Below are 14,211 nucleotides of genomic sequence, written 5' to 3'. Positions count from 1 at the left end.
CAATACTCTCCTGCTATCAACTTCCATTTTTATATAAAGGGATTATTGAGGCTTTTTATTTAAACATATTCAGCTTCATTCTCATTACTCAGCATGATCATAGGGTCCCTTTTCTTGGTGTTAGGTGGGTTTGTTTTTGTTTGTTTTGATAAGGAATGTAGGTAATTCCAATATGAAAAACCACCAAAGTAATGAGTAAAAAACCACCAAAGTAATGAGTACGGTAAGCTTAATGCCCTTCCTCTACCTTATTCTCTAAAGAAATGCTTTGCCTTTCAAGTAGTAAGTAGTTCCAGGGCTACTGTTGCTAGGATTTTGCTGATTTTCAGTAAAATTGATAATCTAGATAATAAAAATTTAGTTATCCTCAGAAAACTGTTTATATAACTTGGTTATAAAATTTATAGTATCTTAACTAAAATTTTTAATTTTGTGTTTTATTATGTATGTTATAAACATCTACTTTTCCAAAGAAATAGAGATCAGTAGAATCACATGATAAATTGATATTTTAGCAAATTAATTTAGATGAAGCCATTATTTTTACATTTGGAATAGGCTTTGAAATTGTATTTCTTTCAAATAGTTATTTTGAAATGCCTTAATGAAAATAGATTAAAATAATAGTGCATTATGTTGTATATATCTAAAAGTGGTTTTAGATATATACAGTTTTTTAATGGTATATAATTTGTTGAAAACCACTTTCAGCTGGTAGTACTTTTCAAGATGTTTTGTATGTCTTGAAATTTTGGTAACTACTTTTTAATTGAGTTATTTGGCCAAATTTCAAGTAATAGATACATACAAAGTGTTATAATAGGTACTTAGAGATAGAAAGAAATGCATAATTATCCTCTTAATACAGCTTTATAGGGTAGATAAATCTGTGACTAACTGTAATACAGGGAAAAAGTAAAAAGAGTTTGTGTGAATGTTTAGATGAAGGATAGGGTCACTTTTGGCTATGAGACTGGGATTTCAGGCACAGGGAGAAATATGTTAAGATGTATGGACAAGGTAGATAGTGATTCAAAAGTTAGATGGGAGCCAACAAAGAACTTCCAGGGATGGGGAATGGCAAGAGGGAGAGAAATAAAGATTTGTTAAGGGAATTGAGTAAATTGAAATCAGGTGAAGTAGAGACTACATGAGCAGAAGTAATAGTGGTAGAAGTGCTAAACTTGAGTTTGGACCGTATCACAGAGGACCTCAAATGCTGATCTAACAAACTGTACTTAAAATAGGAGCATAGGAAGCAAGAGGCTATTGAAAGTATTTGTGCATGAGAATAGCATGAGGCATGCTGTGTCTTAAAAATACTAATTTAAATGCAGTGTCTAATGTTAACTGATGGGGAAGAGACAAAGAAGGACTATTGAAATTATTTTAACATGAAAATAACGTGATGTAAATTGCCTTAAAAAATACTAGTTTGACTGCAGATTGACTTTGATAGCTGACCAAGTAAGAAGTGATGGAAACTTAATTTATGAAAGTGAGAAGCAGGCAGATGTCAAGAGATTTTGAAGGTGGAATCACAGAACTTGACCGGTGATTGGGTATATAAGGAGGTAGCAAAGGAGGAGATAGGAAAAACCATTCATTACTGTGTGAATGAAAAAAAGTTGAAAAGGGAGAGTGGAAATGACAATTGGATGTAGATGTGGGAATTTTAGATGGTGCTAGGAATCACCTGAAGAGTCAAACGAAGTTATAGAAATTTGGAGTTCTTTGGAAGGAATGATGCTAAAGCTGAAACTCCAGTACTTGGGCCACCTCATGCGAAGAGTTGACTCACTGGAAAAGACTCTCATGCTGGGAGGGATTGGGGGCAGGAGGAGAAGGGGATGAGGATGGCTGGATGGCATCACGGACTCGATGGACGTGAAGCTGAGTGAACTCCGGGAGTTGGTGATGGACAGGGAGGCCTGGCGTGCTGCGATTCATGGGATCGCAGAGTTGGACACGACTGAGCAACCGAACTGAACACAGAAAAACTGCAGATATATAAGATGATCTGGGCAAAAGGTATAGACGATAGACAAAATTTTAGGGAATCCCTACGCTCAAGAATAAAAGGAAGAAGGAATAGAAGATAGGAGGTAAACTAGCTATCTCTTATAGACTGAAGAAGGAGCGAAAGTATTCTCGGCGCAGCAGTGACCTGAGCAAATCCTTAGATGGGAATTGGGCTTGGTGTGATGAAATGGGCCAGGGTGGAGGCTTCATGTGGAGAGGCGGGGAGGGGCAGGGGCAGATGTGTGTGAATAGGGTTTTGGAGTTAACTGATGAAGAAAGTCTTCAGCTCAAAAGTTTTATCTTAAAATCTGGTTTTAGTAACAAGTTTAAAGGACAAAAATCTCGTGAGTCCAACCTTGTATACTAACATTTCTTTGTTATTTAGGGATCAGACTTGTTATAACATAATTCCACTCTACAATTCAATGAAGAAGAAAGTTTTGTCTGACTCTGAGGTATTTAATATTTCATTAAGAATACTACATTGGTTGTGTCCAATATATAAAAAGAAATTTACACATAGTAGTTTTCAGACAACTGCTATTATGAAATTTTTTTTTTGCCTAATGCTATCAGTTAACTTAAAAAGAGAATTGTTTCAGTTAAAATTGTTTTAAACAGTGGGTGGAGGGAGACGTTTTGAAATGAGTCAGTTAAATGTTACAGTATCATATATACTATGGGTTTTCCAAAATATAAAGGAGATAATTGCTATTAAAAGACTCTAGAATATAGTGGAACCTTGAATATTTTATTAATCTGATAAATTCTTGTTTCAAAGGAAGAAGAGAAAGAAGATGCTGATGTGCCAGGAACTTCTACCCGGAAAAGGAAGGTAATAAATTTTTGTTTTAGCAAAGTACTTTATATGAATTAAAATGTACTGAGCAATTTTTTTACTTTTAGTAGTTTCAAAGATAGATGAAGTATTACTTCTAAATCAGCTTCCATCACAAAAATGCATGGTTTTCAGAACTAGATGAATGATGCTTTCTTTTATCTGAATTACTCTATTATTACCTAGTTATTCAAAATTAAAAATGAAAATTGTATTGTATGTTATTTTATTGATATATTTGAACATTTAATTTAGGACCATCAGCCTAGAAGAAGATTACGCAATAGAGCACAGTCTTATGATATTCAAGCATGGAAGAAACAGTGTCAAGAGTTGTTAAATCTCATATTTCAATGTGAAGATTCTGAGCCTTTCCGCCAGCCGGTAGATCTTCTTGAATATCCAGTAAGTATTTCTGAAAATGATTTTTGTGTATATATATGTATCTTATACATGACAGTTTACTATTTATTTTTATGATTATAGTTTATTTACTTTTTATTTGAAACATGTTCCCATTATCCATCTGATTATGTAGAGCATCTAAATTGAACAGTGTGGTAAAACAGAAGTAGCCCTGGACTAAGACTCCAAAGAACTGAGTTATTGTCCCAGCTCCGCCTCTTACCAGTTCTGCAGTTTTGAGCAAGTCACTTAGTTTTTATATCTGGTATATTTTTACCATATCCTCTTCCATTCTCATTTTATGGATTTATTATGGAAATTATCTAGGAAACAATAATACTTATTATTAATAATTATAACCTCCGAGATTAATAAAAATCTCTAAATCATTATTACAGAGTTATAGAAATGGAATGAGACTATTACTACTTATTATTAAACACTAAAATAGATTTTAAATTGAAACACTATGTAAATGTAAAGTGGTGTTATTATATATGTAGGTTATGCCAATTTATGATTTTTATGGAATTCATGGTAGAAAGTTTGAGTAAACATGTTATAAGTATTTATTTTTTGGTTGCAATCTTAGCAATCTAAATTTAATTTTGAGTGATTTTTGTATTCTTGTTTCAGTTATTAAAGATTGTATGGTTCAGATGACATTCATGGTTTCAAATGAAAATTAAATTTTTTATAAGAGATCATGACCTGGTTGTGTTATCTGTTGTGGCTTTATAATAAGTTTTGTTATGTATGTATTCTAATTTGCAATGGTGAAAATAGAGAAATTTCATTGATAGATACCATAAAATGACTTTTCTTACCATTTAAAAATCAAGAAACATGTAATCTTAAATTTAGAAGATAAATCTTTAATTCCTACAGTGTGATAAATGAGACTAATTCAAACCCTACCATCCGAAAACCTCTTAGAAGAAATAAGCTAATGCTGTAGTCCTCTGGTTTTCATTTCTCTTTATTTTTGGAGCCTGTGGATTTCCCTTTTGTTTCTTGCAAGCCCAAATGTGTATTTCATAATCTCTAAGCCCAGGTGTCCTCACTGAAAACTGCCAGATGTTTAAAAAATTAACACAAATTCTGCACTTTCTCAAGATAAGGAATGCTTCTGTACTCATTCTATGAAGCCAGTTATTATCCTGGTGTCAAAAACAGTACTAAAGAAGAAAATGCAAAAATTCCTAATAAAATATCAGCAGATAGAATTCACCAGTATATAAACATGGTTTTGTACCCTTAGTGGGTTTTTTTCCCAGGGATATAAGGGCTGATTCAGTATTTAAAAATCAATCATTGTAATCTATTACTAAGGGAAAAATGACATCATATCAATGCAGAAAATTTGACAAAATTCAGAGCGCGTTTAAGAATGTACACGTTGGGTATGGTACGCTGTAATCGTTGTGGCCGTGGGAGGAAATGAGAATGAGTCTTGTAAGGAGGAAATTTTATTATACTTGCATGTCCCAGGGAGGGGTTCACCAGATGCCACTTAAGGCTCAGGGCAAGCATAAGGTTTTAGTCAGGTTGCAGAAGATAGGAGGAAAGGAAAACCTTAGGCCAGAGCCTTAGGCCAGAGATTTCCATGAGAGGCAAGGCTGGGCCTAGTCACCAGCTTAAGATGGGCTAGTTTGAATTACTCCAGTGGACTTCGGCGTAGGAGAGTGGTCTCTGGTTGTCTTAATATTAATTCCTGACCCAGGATGATTCAGGGCAGAGGAAATACTGGTTGGTGTGTGAGAATTGCTTAAGGACATGGTCAGTTTGCATATGAAAGATATATTCCTAGCACAGCCCTTTGCTATTTCTGAGAATTGCCTAGTCCTCGAAAAGAGGCAGTCTCTCCTTAAGCCTGTATGGCCCCCCCACATGTCAAAAGAGTATCAAGAATACCGGAAGTAAGATAATTAGTATAGTTGGCCCTATGATGAATGGATATCAACTAGACCTACACAATGTGAGAAAACAACACCATTAATGATAAAAACAAACTCTTAAGAAAACTAGAAATAAAAGGGAACTTCATAACTTGATAAAGAACATCTGTTAAAAAACCTACAGCTAACCTTATGCTTAAACATGAAAAACTGAATGCTTTCCCCCTAAGATAAGATTGTGAGTGATGCAAAAATATCCATTGTTATTCTCACCACCGCTATTTAACATAGTACAGCAAATTGTAGCCAGTGCAGTTAAGACAAGAAATGAAAATAAAAGGCATTGCAGATTGTAAAAAAAAGAAAACTGTCCCTGTTGGTAAAAGGCAGTTCTACTGTTTGCTTGATGATCAAACATATTTGATCATAATTTAAACTTGATGGGTTAGAGTCAAGTTACTATATTTCAAAAAATGCAATTACATATTCTGGGGCTATGGAAAAGGTGTAGTATTATCTATTCCTCTTAAAAGATAACCATATTCAGATCATTTTATACTAGTCTGTTGCTTTTTTGTCGTTTCATTTGTCTGTTTCTATTACTTCTGATTTGTTGCTTTATTTTATACACAGTTGAGTAGGGGAGATTGAGTGATTGCACTTTGCTCCATAAAATGAAGTGTAAAGGCTTTGTGACAGATGTTTACATTCATAATTCTTGATTTGTGCAAAGTTCCTAATTGTATTAATTGTATTACTGAAGAAGTTACCAGAAGTAAGCCCTTCACGTTAATGTGATGTTATATTGTCATTGTTTTTATTGTTTGTATGTCAGTTTTAAAAATACAATTATGTTTCAGTGAATAAGCAGCCTTAAAGAGTTTATGTGTAGCATAAAGTTTTGGGTTTTTTTACATCAAACTTGTAGTTTTAGAACTGAGTTTTTCAGTATTGTTTTAATCTCCTTTTCCCAACACAACTCGATGCTTTACCTGTTTCTGAAGGCAAAAAAAAGCAGAATTTGTAAGTTCTTGAATGAGAGAGATCTTGTGCAATAAAAGGTACAGGGACGTGAAAAAATAAAAAATGACTTGGGAAAAAAGAAACCTTGAAGAGGGAAATAAGAAATGATTATTAATAGTTCTAGTAGTTGCAGTCATCACAGAAATTGTATGTGAATCTCTTTTATGAGAAATAATGCATCATCATTACTATTAATAGTATCACCTGTTTTCCTTCTCTTAGGACTACAGAGACATCATTGACACTCCAATGGATTTTGCTACCGTTAGAGAGACTTTGGAGGCTGGGAATTATGAGTCACCAATGGAGTTATGTAAAGATGTCAGACTTATTTTTAGTAATTCCAAAGCATATACACCAAGCAAAAGATCAAGGGTATATAATTTAATTGCCTTTTTTTCTGTCTAAATTAAATGAAATTAGTAGAAAAGTATGTTAAGTAACTAAATCCTATGTTTAATTAAAATTTAAAGCTAAGTTGACAGACTTTCTATTAGGTTCTTAACCTAGTGGAAAGAAGAATTCACATCTTTGTATTCTATTCCTTTTGTGAAAAACCCTGATGTCATTGAATGTTTAGGAATGTTACTTTTCTTGAAGATCGTGTAGTTGAATAGATACTGTCCTGAGAAGTGTTAGAGGTATACGTGCTGAACGTTTTCAGCTATGTTCTGCTCTCTGGAAAGGAGCATTTTGTTCTGTATAATGCTCATATAATTAAAAAAGAAAATGAGTAAAACTATAAATGAGTAAAATTTCTTTTGGCCAAATACAGAAATAATTTGTCATAATGCTAAATAAAAAAACAATTTTAATAATGCTTCAGTTTTAGCGTTTGTCAAAAGAGATTGCGAAAAAGCAACATTTTAAATTCTAAAAAATTTTTGCTAGAAAAATATTTAAATTTATATGTTAATATTTTCTGAACAGCCATTTTCTTTGCAGAATGTTTGAACAGTTATTTTTCTTTACAGATTTACAGCATGAGTCTGCGCCTATCTGCTTTTTTTGAAGAACACATTAGTTCAGTTTTATCAGATTATAAATCTGCCCTTCGTTTTCATAAAAGAAATACAATAACAAAAAGGAGGAGGAAAAGAAATAGAAGCAGCTCTGTTTCCAGTAGTGCCGCATCAAGGTATTTGATTTCTTTTAAATATCATCAACTGATCTATATAACTTTGTCATCTAAGTGATAGAACTTGGTGTTTTTTAATACTTCCTTTACTATTCCCTATATTGCAGAATGATATATTTGACATGCAAGTTCCTATGATGTGGAGGATTTTTAATCTTTTAACTAAAGCTATACTAGTGTAAGTGCTTAAATTCAAACTGCTAAATCTGTACAGTTCAACAGCATTTTTAGGATAGTGATGGCATCATGCTTTCTGTCATATAACTATAGCATTTACAGCAATCCTTCACTAAATATTCACTTTTCAAAGGCTCACAACCATGTGAAATCCACTACAAATCTCATATTTTAACATATTTCATAACAGTACAAATATTGAATCCAGCAGTATTATAAAACTATTTTATTCATCCCCATAGAATTATAAGAATGACTAATGATACTGTTTTATTTACAGCCCTGAAAGGAAAAAGAGGATCCTAAAACCCCAGCTGAAGTCAGATATTACTACCTCTCCATTCTCTGCACCTACACGGTCAATACCACCAAGGCACAATACTGCTCAGATAAATGGGAAAACGGAATCCAGTTCTGTAGTTCGGACCAGAAGCAATCGAGTGGTGGTAGATCCAGTTACCACTGAGCAACCATCTACTTCTTCAGCAGCAAAGACTTTTATTTCAAAAGCTAACACATCTGCAGTGCCGGGGAAAACAAGTAAGAATCACCTACAGTTTCTAAATGGAAGTGTATATATATAATGCATTTTTTAATTTAAGTACTTATTTTGCCAAATGGGATATATTAGATTTAGTAAATTCCAGCAGACAGTGGAATTTTACTCTTCTTTGTTATTCGTTTCCTTTTCTTTATCATTTTTTGCACTTAAAAAAAAATTTTTATTGACAAAAGATACTGAGTGAGGGTTAGGAGTGTCAGTATAAGATACTGCTTAAAATGGTGGGAAACATGGGAAATCTGATCCAGACTGCCTAAGTTTAAATCCTGGAAGCCAGACTTGATAGCAGTTTGCCAGCACTTGCCTTGATAATCTTTTGGTAACTGGATAGCTTCTGAAAGGACTGAAATTACTATGTAAGCCTTTTCCCTTTTTGAAAGTAGATTTCTTACAGAAGGTTTAAGCATCCTCCAGGTTTTGTCTTATTGGCTAATTCATACAATTCACCTTCTTGCTTGTTTGAAGGTTAAATAATTTAACTCTTAGCTTGTAATCTCCTGTATGTGTGTTTTAGTTCTAGAGAATTCTGTGAAACATTCCAAAACCTTGAATACTCTTTCAAGTCCTGGTCAGTCCAATTTTAGTCATGGCACTAGGAATAATTCTACAAAAGAAAATATGGAAAAGGAAAAGCCAGCCAAACGTAAAATGAAATCATCTGTGCTCTCAAAGACACCCCCTCTCTCAAAGTCATCACCTGTCATTGAGCAAGGTACCGTAGACTTACAAATGATGATTCTATTGGAGATAACACTTACATTCATTTTTTAGGTCGCTCATTTAAAAGTCACATATTCTGTATCAGTTGATAAATTTACTGAGACATCTTTTGATTCATGCCAAAAGCAAACGGTATTATTATTAAGTTTTAAAAGCCAAGAAAAACTTGCTGTATGAAAAATAAAATCATATTCTAAAATCAAAGGCTTTTAATGATACAGATTTAATAGTCTTTAACTTAATTATTACAGAACCCAAAAAAGTACCTCCAACAAGTTTAAATAAGTTGAATTTAGTAAACCCAGTATAGCAGTTAAAATTTCTTTTTTTCAAGTTTTTTCCATCACAAAGTTCAACATATTGATCTTTAAATAATCCATATTCTTAAATTCTTCCAGATTCTTTTGTCTGCAGATTTTCATTGTAAAGCCTTTATGTTTGAAGGATGGAGAAAGTAACTGATAAAATACAACCTATGACAGGTTAAAACAATTAGGTCTTCTTGGTAGCAGACAGCTCAAGGATATGCGTTTTTTGTCATGACTTCCAAAGTATGTCTAGACCATTTCCTTTTCAGTATTCCCCCAAGAAACCTCTCACAATTTAATTTTTATACTGAAACAACCCCATTTGATTAATGATTTTGGGATCTACCCGCCTATATAAGCTTAAAATCAGTGAGTCATCCTAGCCTTCTTTTTAGCAACCAAATCTGCTTGTTTCTTTCTTGTTTCCTTAACATCTCCTAAATCCATTTCCTCTGTTCCATTCTCACTTCCACAAATTGTCATGCCCTCATAACTGCTATCCCTGCCTCAGTTCTCAACTCTTCCTTACTCAGTCCATCTTCCACCGTTCAGTGACCTTTCTCATCATGTGCACAAGACACACACACACACAAAATTAAGATCCTTCCCTTCCTTCAAGTCACACATGGAATCAGAATTTAATGTTGTTTGTGTCAAGTAGTGAAGAGTCTTGTATAACAGTGTTGCCTAACATTGCAGCTGTCCTTACTTTTCTTTCCCCCTTTTCTGTCCCAACCATCCTAAACCACTTGAAAGTCCCTAAATATTCTTGTCATTTCTTCCTTTGTTTGAATTTTTTTTCCCGTACTGGTTGTTTCCTATTCATTGCCTTTGTGGCCCTTATAATGTTGATAGAGTTATTCTTTTTTACATTGTCTATCTCCAGTAGAATCTAAACTCATGTTTGCTCATGTTTTAATTACCTGTACTTAGTATATAGTAGACAATGTTTAAAAAAATCAGCAAATGACTTTATATGTGAGTGTTTTTACATTTTTATATTAGCTTCCTTTCTGAACTGAATTCAGAGTTTTGAATGTTTTATATTGGCCTTGCTTCTGTTAGTCCTGAATTCTGGAGAAATCAAATGTATGTAGAGAATTGGTTCTAGCATTACAATAGGGAAGGTTCAGTAGCCAATTCAATTGATAGGTTTTGGGTATTACATATGCCAGTACAGTACAGAAATACGATAAGCTATTACATAACTCATTAATGATGACTTTGTTGGCACTTGAATTAACTATTAGAAACAAGAGCAGTGCTCTACAATTGAAATACAATACAAGCCACGTGTTCTTGTAACCACATATAGCAACAGCAAACAGGTGAAATTACCAGTTTTAACAGTGTATTTTATTTACTCCATTATATCCAGAATATCATTTCCATGTGTAATCAGTATTTCAAAATGTACACTGCCTCAGTATTCAGATTTAATTAAAAATTCAGTTCCTCAATTGTAGTTACATTTCAAGTGCTCAGTAGCCACATGGTTAGTGGTAATACTGTCACAGGATAGTACAGGTCCAAATGAATGATTTCAAAAGCTTTTTAGCTCTTAAATTTCTTTTTAAAAGAACTGCATTGATTCTTAACCTTTTTAGGTAATGTATTTTGTCAAGTTTGAAGACCTTGTAGTTTTTTCCCCCAAAATATGCACATAGGCATATCCACACACAGTTTGGGCCAATTCAAGGGCTTCCCTGGTAGCTCAGATGGTAAAGAATCTACCTGCAAGGCAGGAGACCTGGGTTTGATTTGTGGGTCGGGAAGATCCCCTGAAGAAGGGAATGGCAACCCACTCCAGTATTTTTGCCTGGAGAATCTTACGGAGAGAGGAGCCTGGTGGGCTACAGTCCATAGAGTCACAAAGAGTCAGACACCAGTGAGCAACTAACATACACATGCACCTACCTACTACACCCCATCCTACCCCCTTACCTCCTAGAGTTCTTGAAGCCAGTCTGTAGAACTTCTGTAGGATATATTGACTGGATATTTATTTGCCAGTAATCCTATGTAAAACAAACAGAAGGATAGCACAGAACCTTAAAGAATCCTCAGGCAAATTAAGGGTATTTGTTGGAAAATAGCTGACTACTTTATGCACACGCACATTGACCACTCCCGTTAGGCAAAACCACTAATCTGAAGAAAAGTTATTAGTACTGTGGGGTCAGGGTTTGAGGGCTTTGCCTTCATCCCCTGCTCTTGGCTCAGATGCTCCTCCTCTGAGACAGTTACTTCTTGAAATTTACAAAGCACTCTATGATTGAAGCCCAGGACAAAAAATGAAGAAACATTCTCTTTAATGTCACAAAGTGTAGAATTTTGGAAGAAAAAAGTGGTAGTGCATGTTTGTCATCTTTTTCTTCATCTGAAAGCGTAATAAGCATTTTTATTTTTTTTTACCATAGAAAGGCAGTTCATGATTTGCAATTCCTACAAATCTAAAATTTGATCTTCAGATTTTTTTAAATAAAGCATAATAGCCTTTATTACGGAGTTTGTTATAATGGGATTTTAATCCCGACGATAGTGACATACATATCACTGGATGTGACTGATATGTGCAGCTAGTATTGCTTATGGTGGTAAATCAGTTATTTGCCATTCAGTAACATAGGTGATGGGACTGTTCCAAAAAAAGAGCTTGTGACGAAAACTGCCATTTAGCTATTTTTCTTAACCCTCTTTTAAAAATTCTGTGAGCAAGAGTAATTTATTTCTACTCTTGTAAAAAAGATAGATGTATCAGAGCCATAGTAGTGTCTATGGACAACAACTGGTATAAATTATTCCAGTAGATGTATTCTCAAATCTTTTGCGTAGGAGTTAGTAGAAAAGGAAATCCTTTTTTACTTACGAGGAATATAAAGAAATATTTAGAGTATAAATTCTTCTCTGACATCAGAGAGGTCATGGTCATCACATCCAGTCGAGGGTTAAATAAGCATTAGAATCATTCCAGTTTTGATAGTCCCTTTTTCCGCTTCCATCTGTAGTAGCAAAAATGATTAGAGGAAAGTAGAGGGGATGATAACGCTTATTTATTCAGATTACAAAGCGTAAAGGTCATAGATTTTATGCTAAGATTATTTTCCATAATTGAGCTACTTGATAGTAGGAATATAGGAAAGTCCAATTCTAGCTTTATCATAATTTGCAGAATTAACTTAGGTAATTTATTTGCTGATTTTCATTTCTCTCTTCTCAAGTCGTCAGTGACTTCATTAACGAGGTTTCTCCTCTGTGAGTTGTAAATAGAAGATCAATAGTATCATTAAACTATTAGCTTTTTGTCAGTTCTTTTTGTCAAACTAGAAAAAAAAAATTAGGATTATATTATGATGTGTAAGTATAGCAGTGGGCTTACTGACTAGTTTGGGGGTCAGATAAGAGAGCAATTTCGTATATTAAGTGCACTGTTGTTGCCTTTCAGCAGACTGTAGAAACAATGCTCTTGTACCTGGAAGCATTCAAGTAAACGGCCATGGAGGACAGCCGTCTAAGCTTGTGAAGAGGGGACCTGGGAGGAAACCCAAGGTGGAAGTTAATAACAGCAGTGGTGAAGTTACACACAAGAAGAGGGGTCGGAAGCCCAAGAAGCTCCAGTACACAAAACCTGAAGATGCGGAGCAAAATAGCGTGCATCCCATCAGGGATGAAGTAGTTCCTTCCTCAACCTGCAGTTTTCTATCTGAAACTAATCTTGTAAAGGAGGATTTGTTACAGAAAAAGAGTCGTGGCGGCAGAAAACCCAAAAGGAAGATGAAGGCACAAAAACTAGACTCAGATCTCATAGTTCCTACAAGTGTTAAAATGCTAAGGAGAAGTAACCGAAAAAAGACAGATGATCCCATGGATGAGGAAGAGGAGTTTGAGGAACTTAAAGGCTCTGAACCTCACATGAGAACTAGAAATCAAGGTCGAAGGACAGCCTTCTATAATGAGGATGACTCTGAAGAGGAGCAAAGGCAGCTGTTGTTTGAAGACACTTCTTTGACTTTTGGAACCTCTAGTAGAGGACGAGTCCGAAAGTTGACTGAAAAAGCAAAAGCTAATTTAATTGGGTGGTAACTTGCACCAAAATATTTTACTTCAAAATCTATAAAGCAGGTACAGTTAAGGAGTATGTAGAACTAAGGCTTCTGCTTCCTTGCTGCTATGACGGATATGGGAATGTTATGATTTGATTTGCAAAAAAACAAACAAACTTACAAGACACTTCACTTCTTTAAATGAATATATATATATAAATATATACATATATATTTTAAATGTTTGCTATTTATTGCCCTTAGATAGGTTATGCATTTCAACATTCATTTCATTTACTGTTCAAAGCAAAAGAAATTGAGGCTCTATAATGAACTCCCAATTTATTTCTGGAAAAGACAGTTCTGCTACACTCTTAAGGAGCATATAATATTCCTTAGTGATAGAGCATTTTATGTTAAAATGAATTATTTTTGACCAAGCCAGGTACATTTCTGTTTATACAGAAGTCTTGCCCCTAGGAGGACAGGTGTTAACCAGAGTAGCAGTGAATTAAGAATTGTGTTTCCTCTAAAGATAAATTTAAAATTCCCACCATTTGATACCCTGAAAAGTTTAATTTTAATTATAGAATGTTCATCTACAGAGAATCTAGAGGAGGCTTTTGCTGTATTCCATTTCTGCCAAACTTAAGAGAAAAATGTACTGATGAAAAGGAAACATATCCACATTGGAAAACATTTGACTGTCTAATTTTTCAGACCTTGATTCTTATGTCAATCACTCAATCTCTGTTTATTGTGCCAAAGACTGAGAATCAGTGCAGTGGAAAGCCTGTTTTTGACTGTCAGGACAGCATACACTTTTTCAATATTGGAAAGGCTATATATTATTCTAAAGAGCAAGTTATTAAACAGTTATGCTGAGATGTATCTTTTTTTGGTACTAATAGTAGAAGATAATGCACTGGTGGGTCCTTTGACAGAGATGTTTTAGAGAAAATGTTTAAGTGGTTAAAGGATTCAAGGAAAATAACAGGAAAAAGGTATGGGATTTGATGTTTACTTGTTAATCTGGATTAATGTCATTTCTAAACTTTAGACATATCTAATAGGCTA

At 34.2% G+C, this 14,211-nt stretch overlaps 1 protein-coding gene across 1 annotated transcript in view; it reads left to right on the top strand.

Moving 5' to 3' along the window:
- PHIP (pleckstrin homology domain interacting protein) overlaps nt 1–13,262 on the top strand; it is a 120,435-nt gene extending 107,173 nt beyond the window's left edge. Inside the window, exons 33-40 of the mRNA XM_052645580.1 lie at nt 2,408–2,477; nt 2,804–2,857; nt 3,116–3,265; nt 6,409–6,561; nt 7,161–7,324; nt 7,782–8,041; nt 8,578–8,775; nt 12,537–13,262. Of these exons, the coding sequence (XP_052501540.1) occupies nt 2,408–2,477; nt 2,804–2,857; nt 3,116–3,265; nt 6,409–6,561; nt 7,161–7,324; nt 7,782–8,041; nt 8,578–8,775; nt 12,537–13,174 (1,687 nt within the window). The 3' untranslated portion in view covers nt 13,175–13,262. The remainder of the gene's footprint in view (nt 1–2,407; nt 2,478–2,803; nt 2,858–3,115; nt 3,266–6,408; nt 6,562–7,160; nt 7,325–7,781; nt 8,042–8,577; nt 8,776–12,536) is intronic.
- The last annotated feature ends 949 nt before the right edge of the window (nt 13,263–14,211 follow it).

The sequence above is a fragment of the Budorcas taxicolor genome, chromosome 9, assembly GCF_023091745.1.
Source record: "Budorcas taxicolor isolate Tak-1 chromosome 9, Takin1.1, whole genome shotgun sequence".
Lineage (NCBI taxonomy): Eukaryota > Metazoa > Chordata > Mammalia > Artiodactyla > Bovidae > Budorcas > Budorcas taxicolor.
This window is presented reverse-complemented; position numbering and strand designations above follow the sequence as displayed.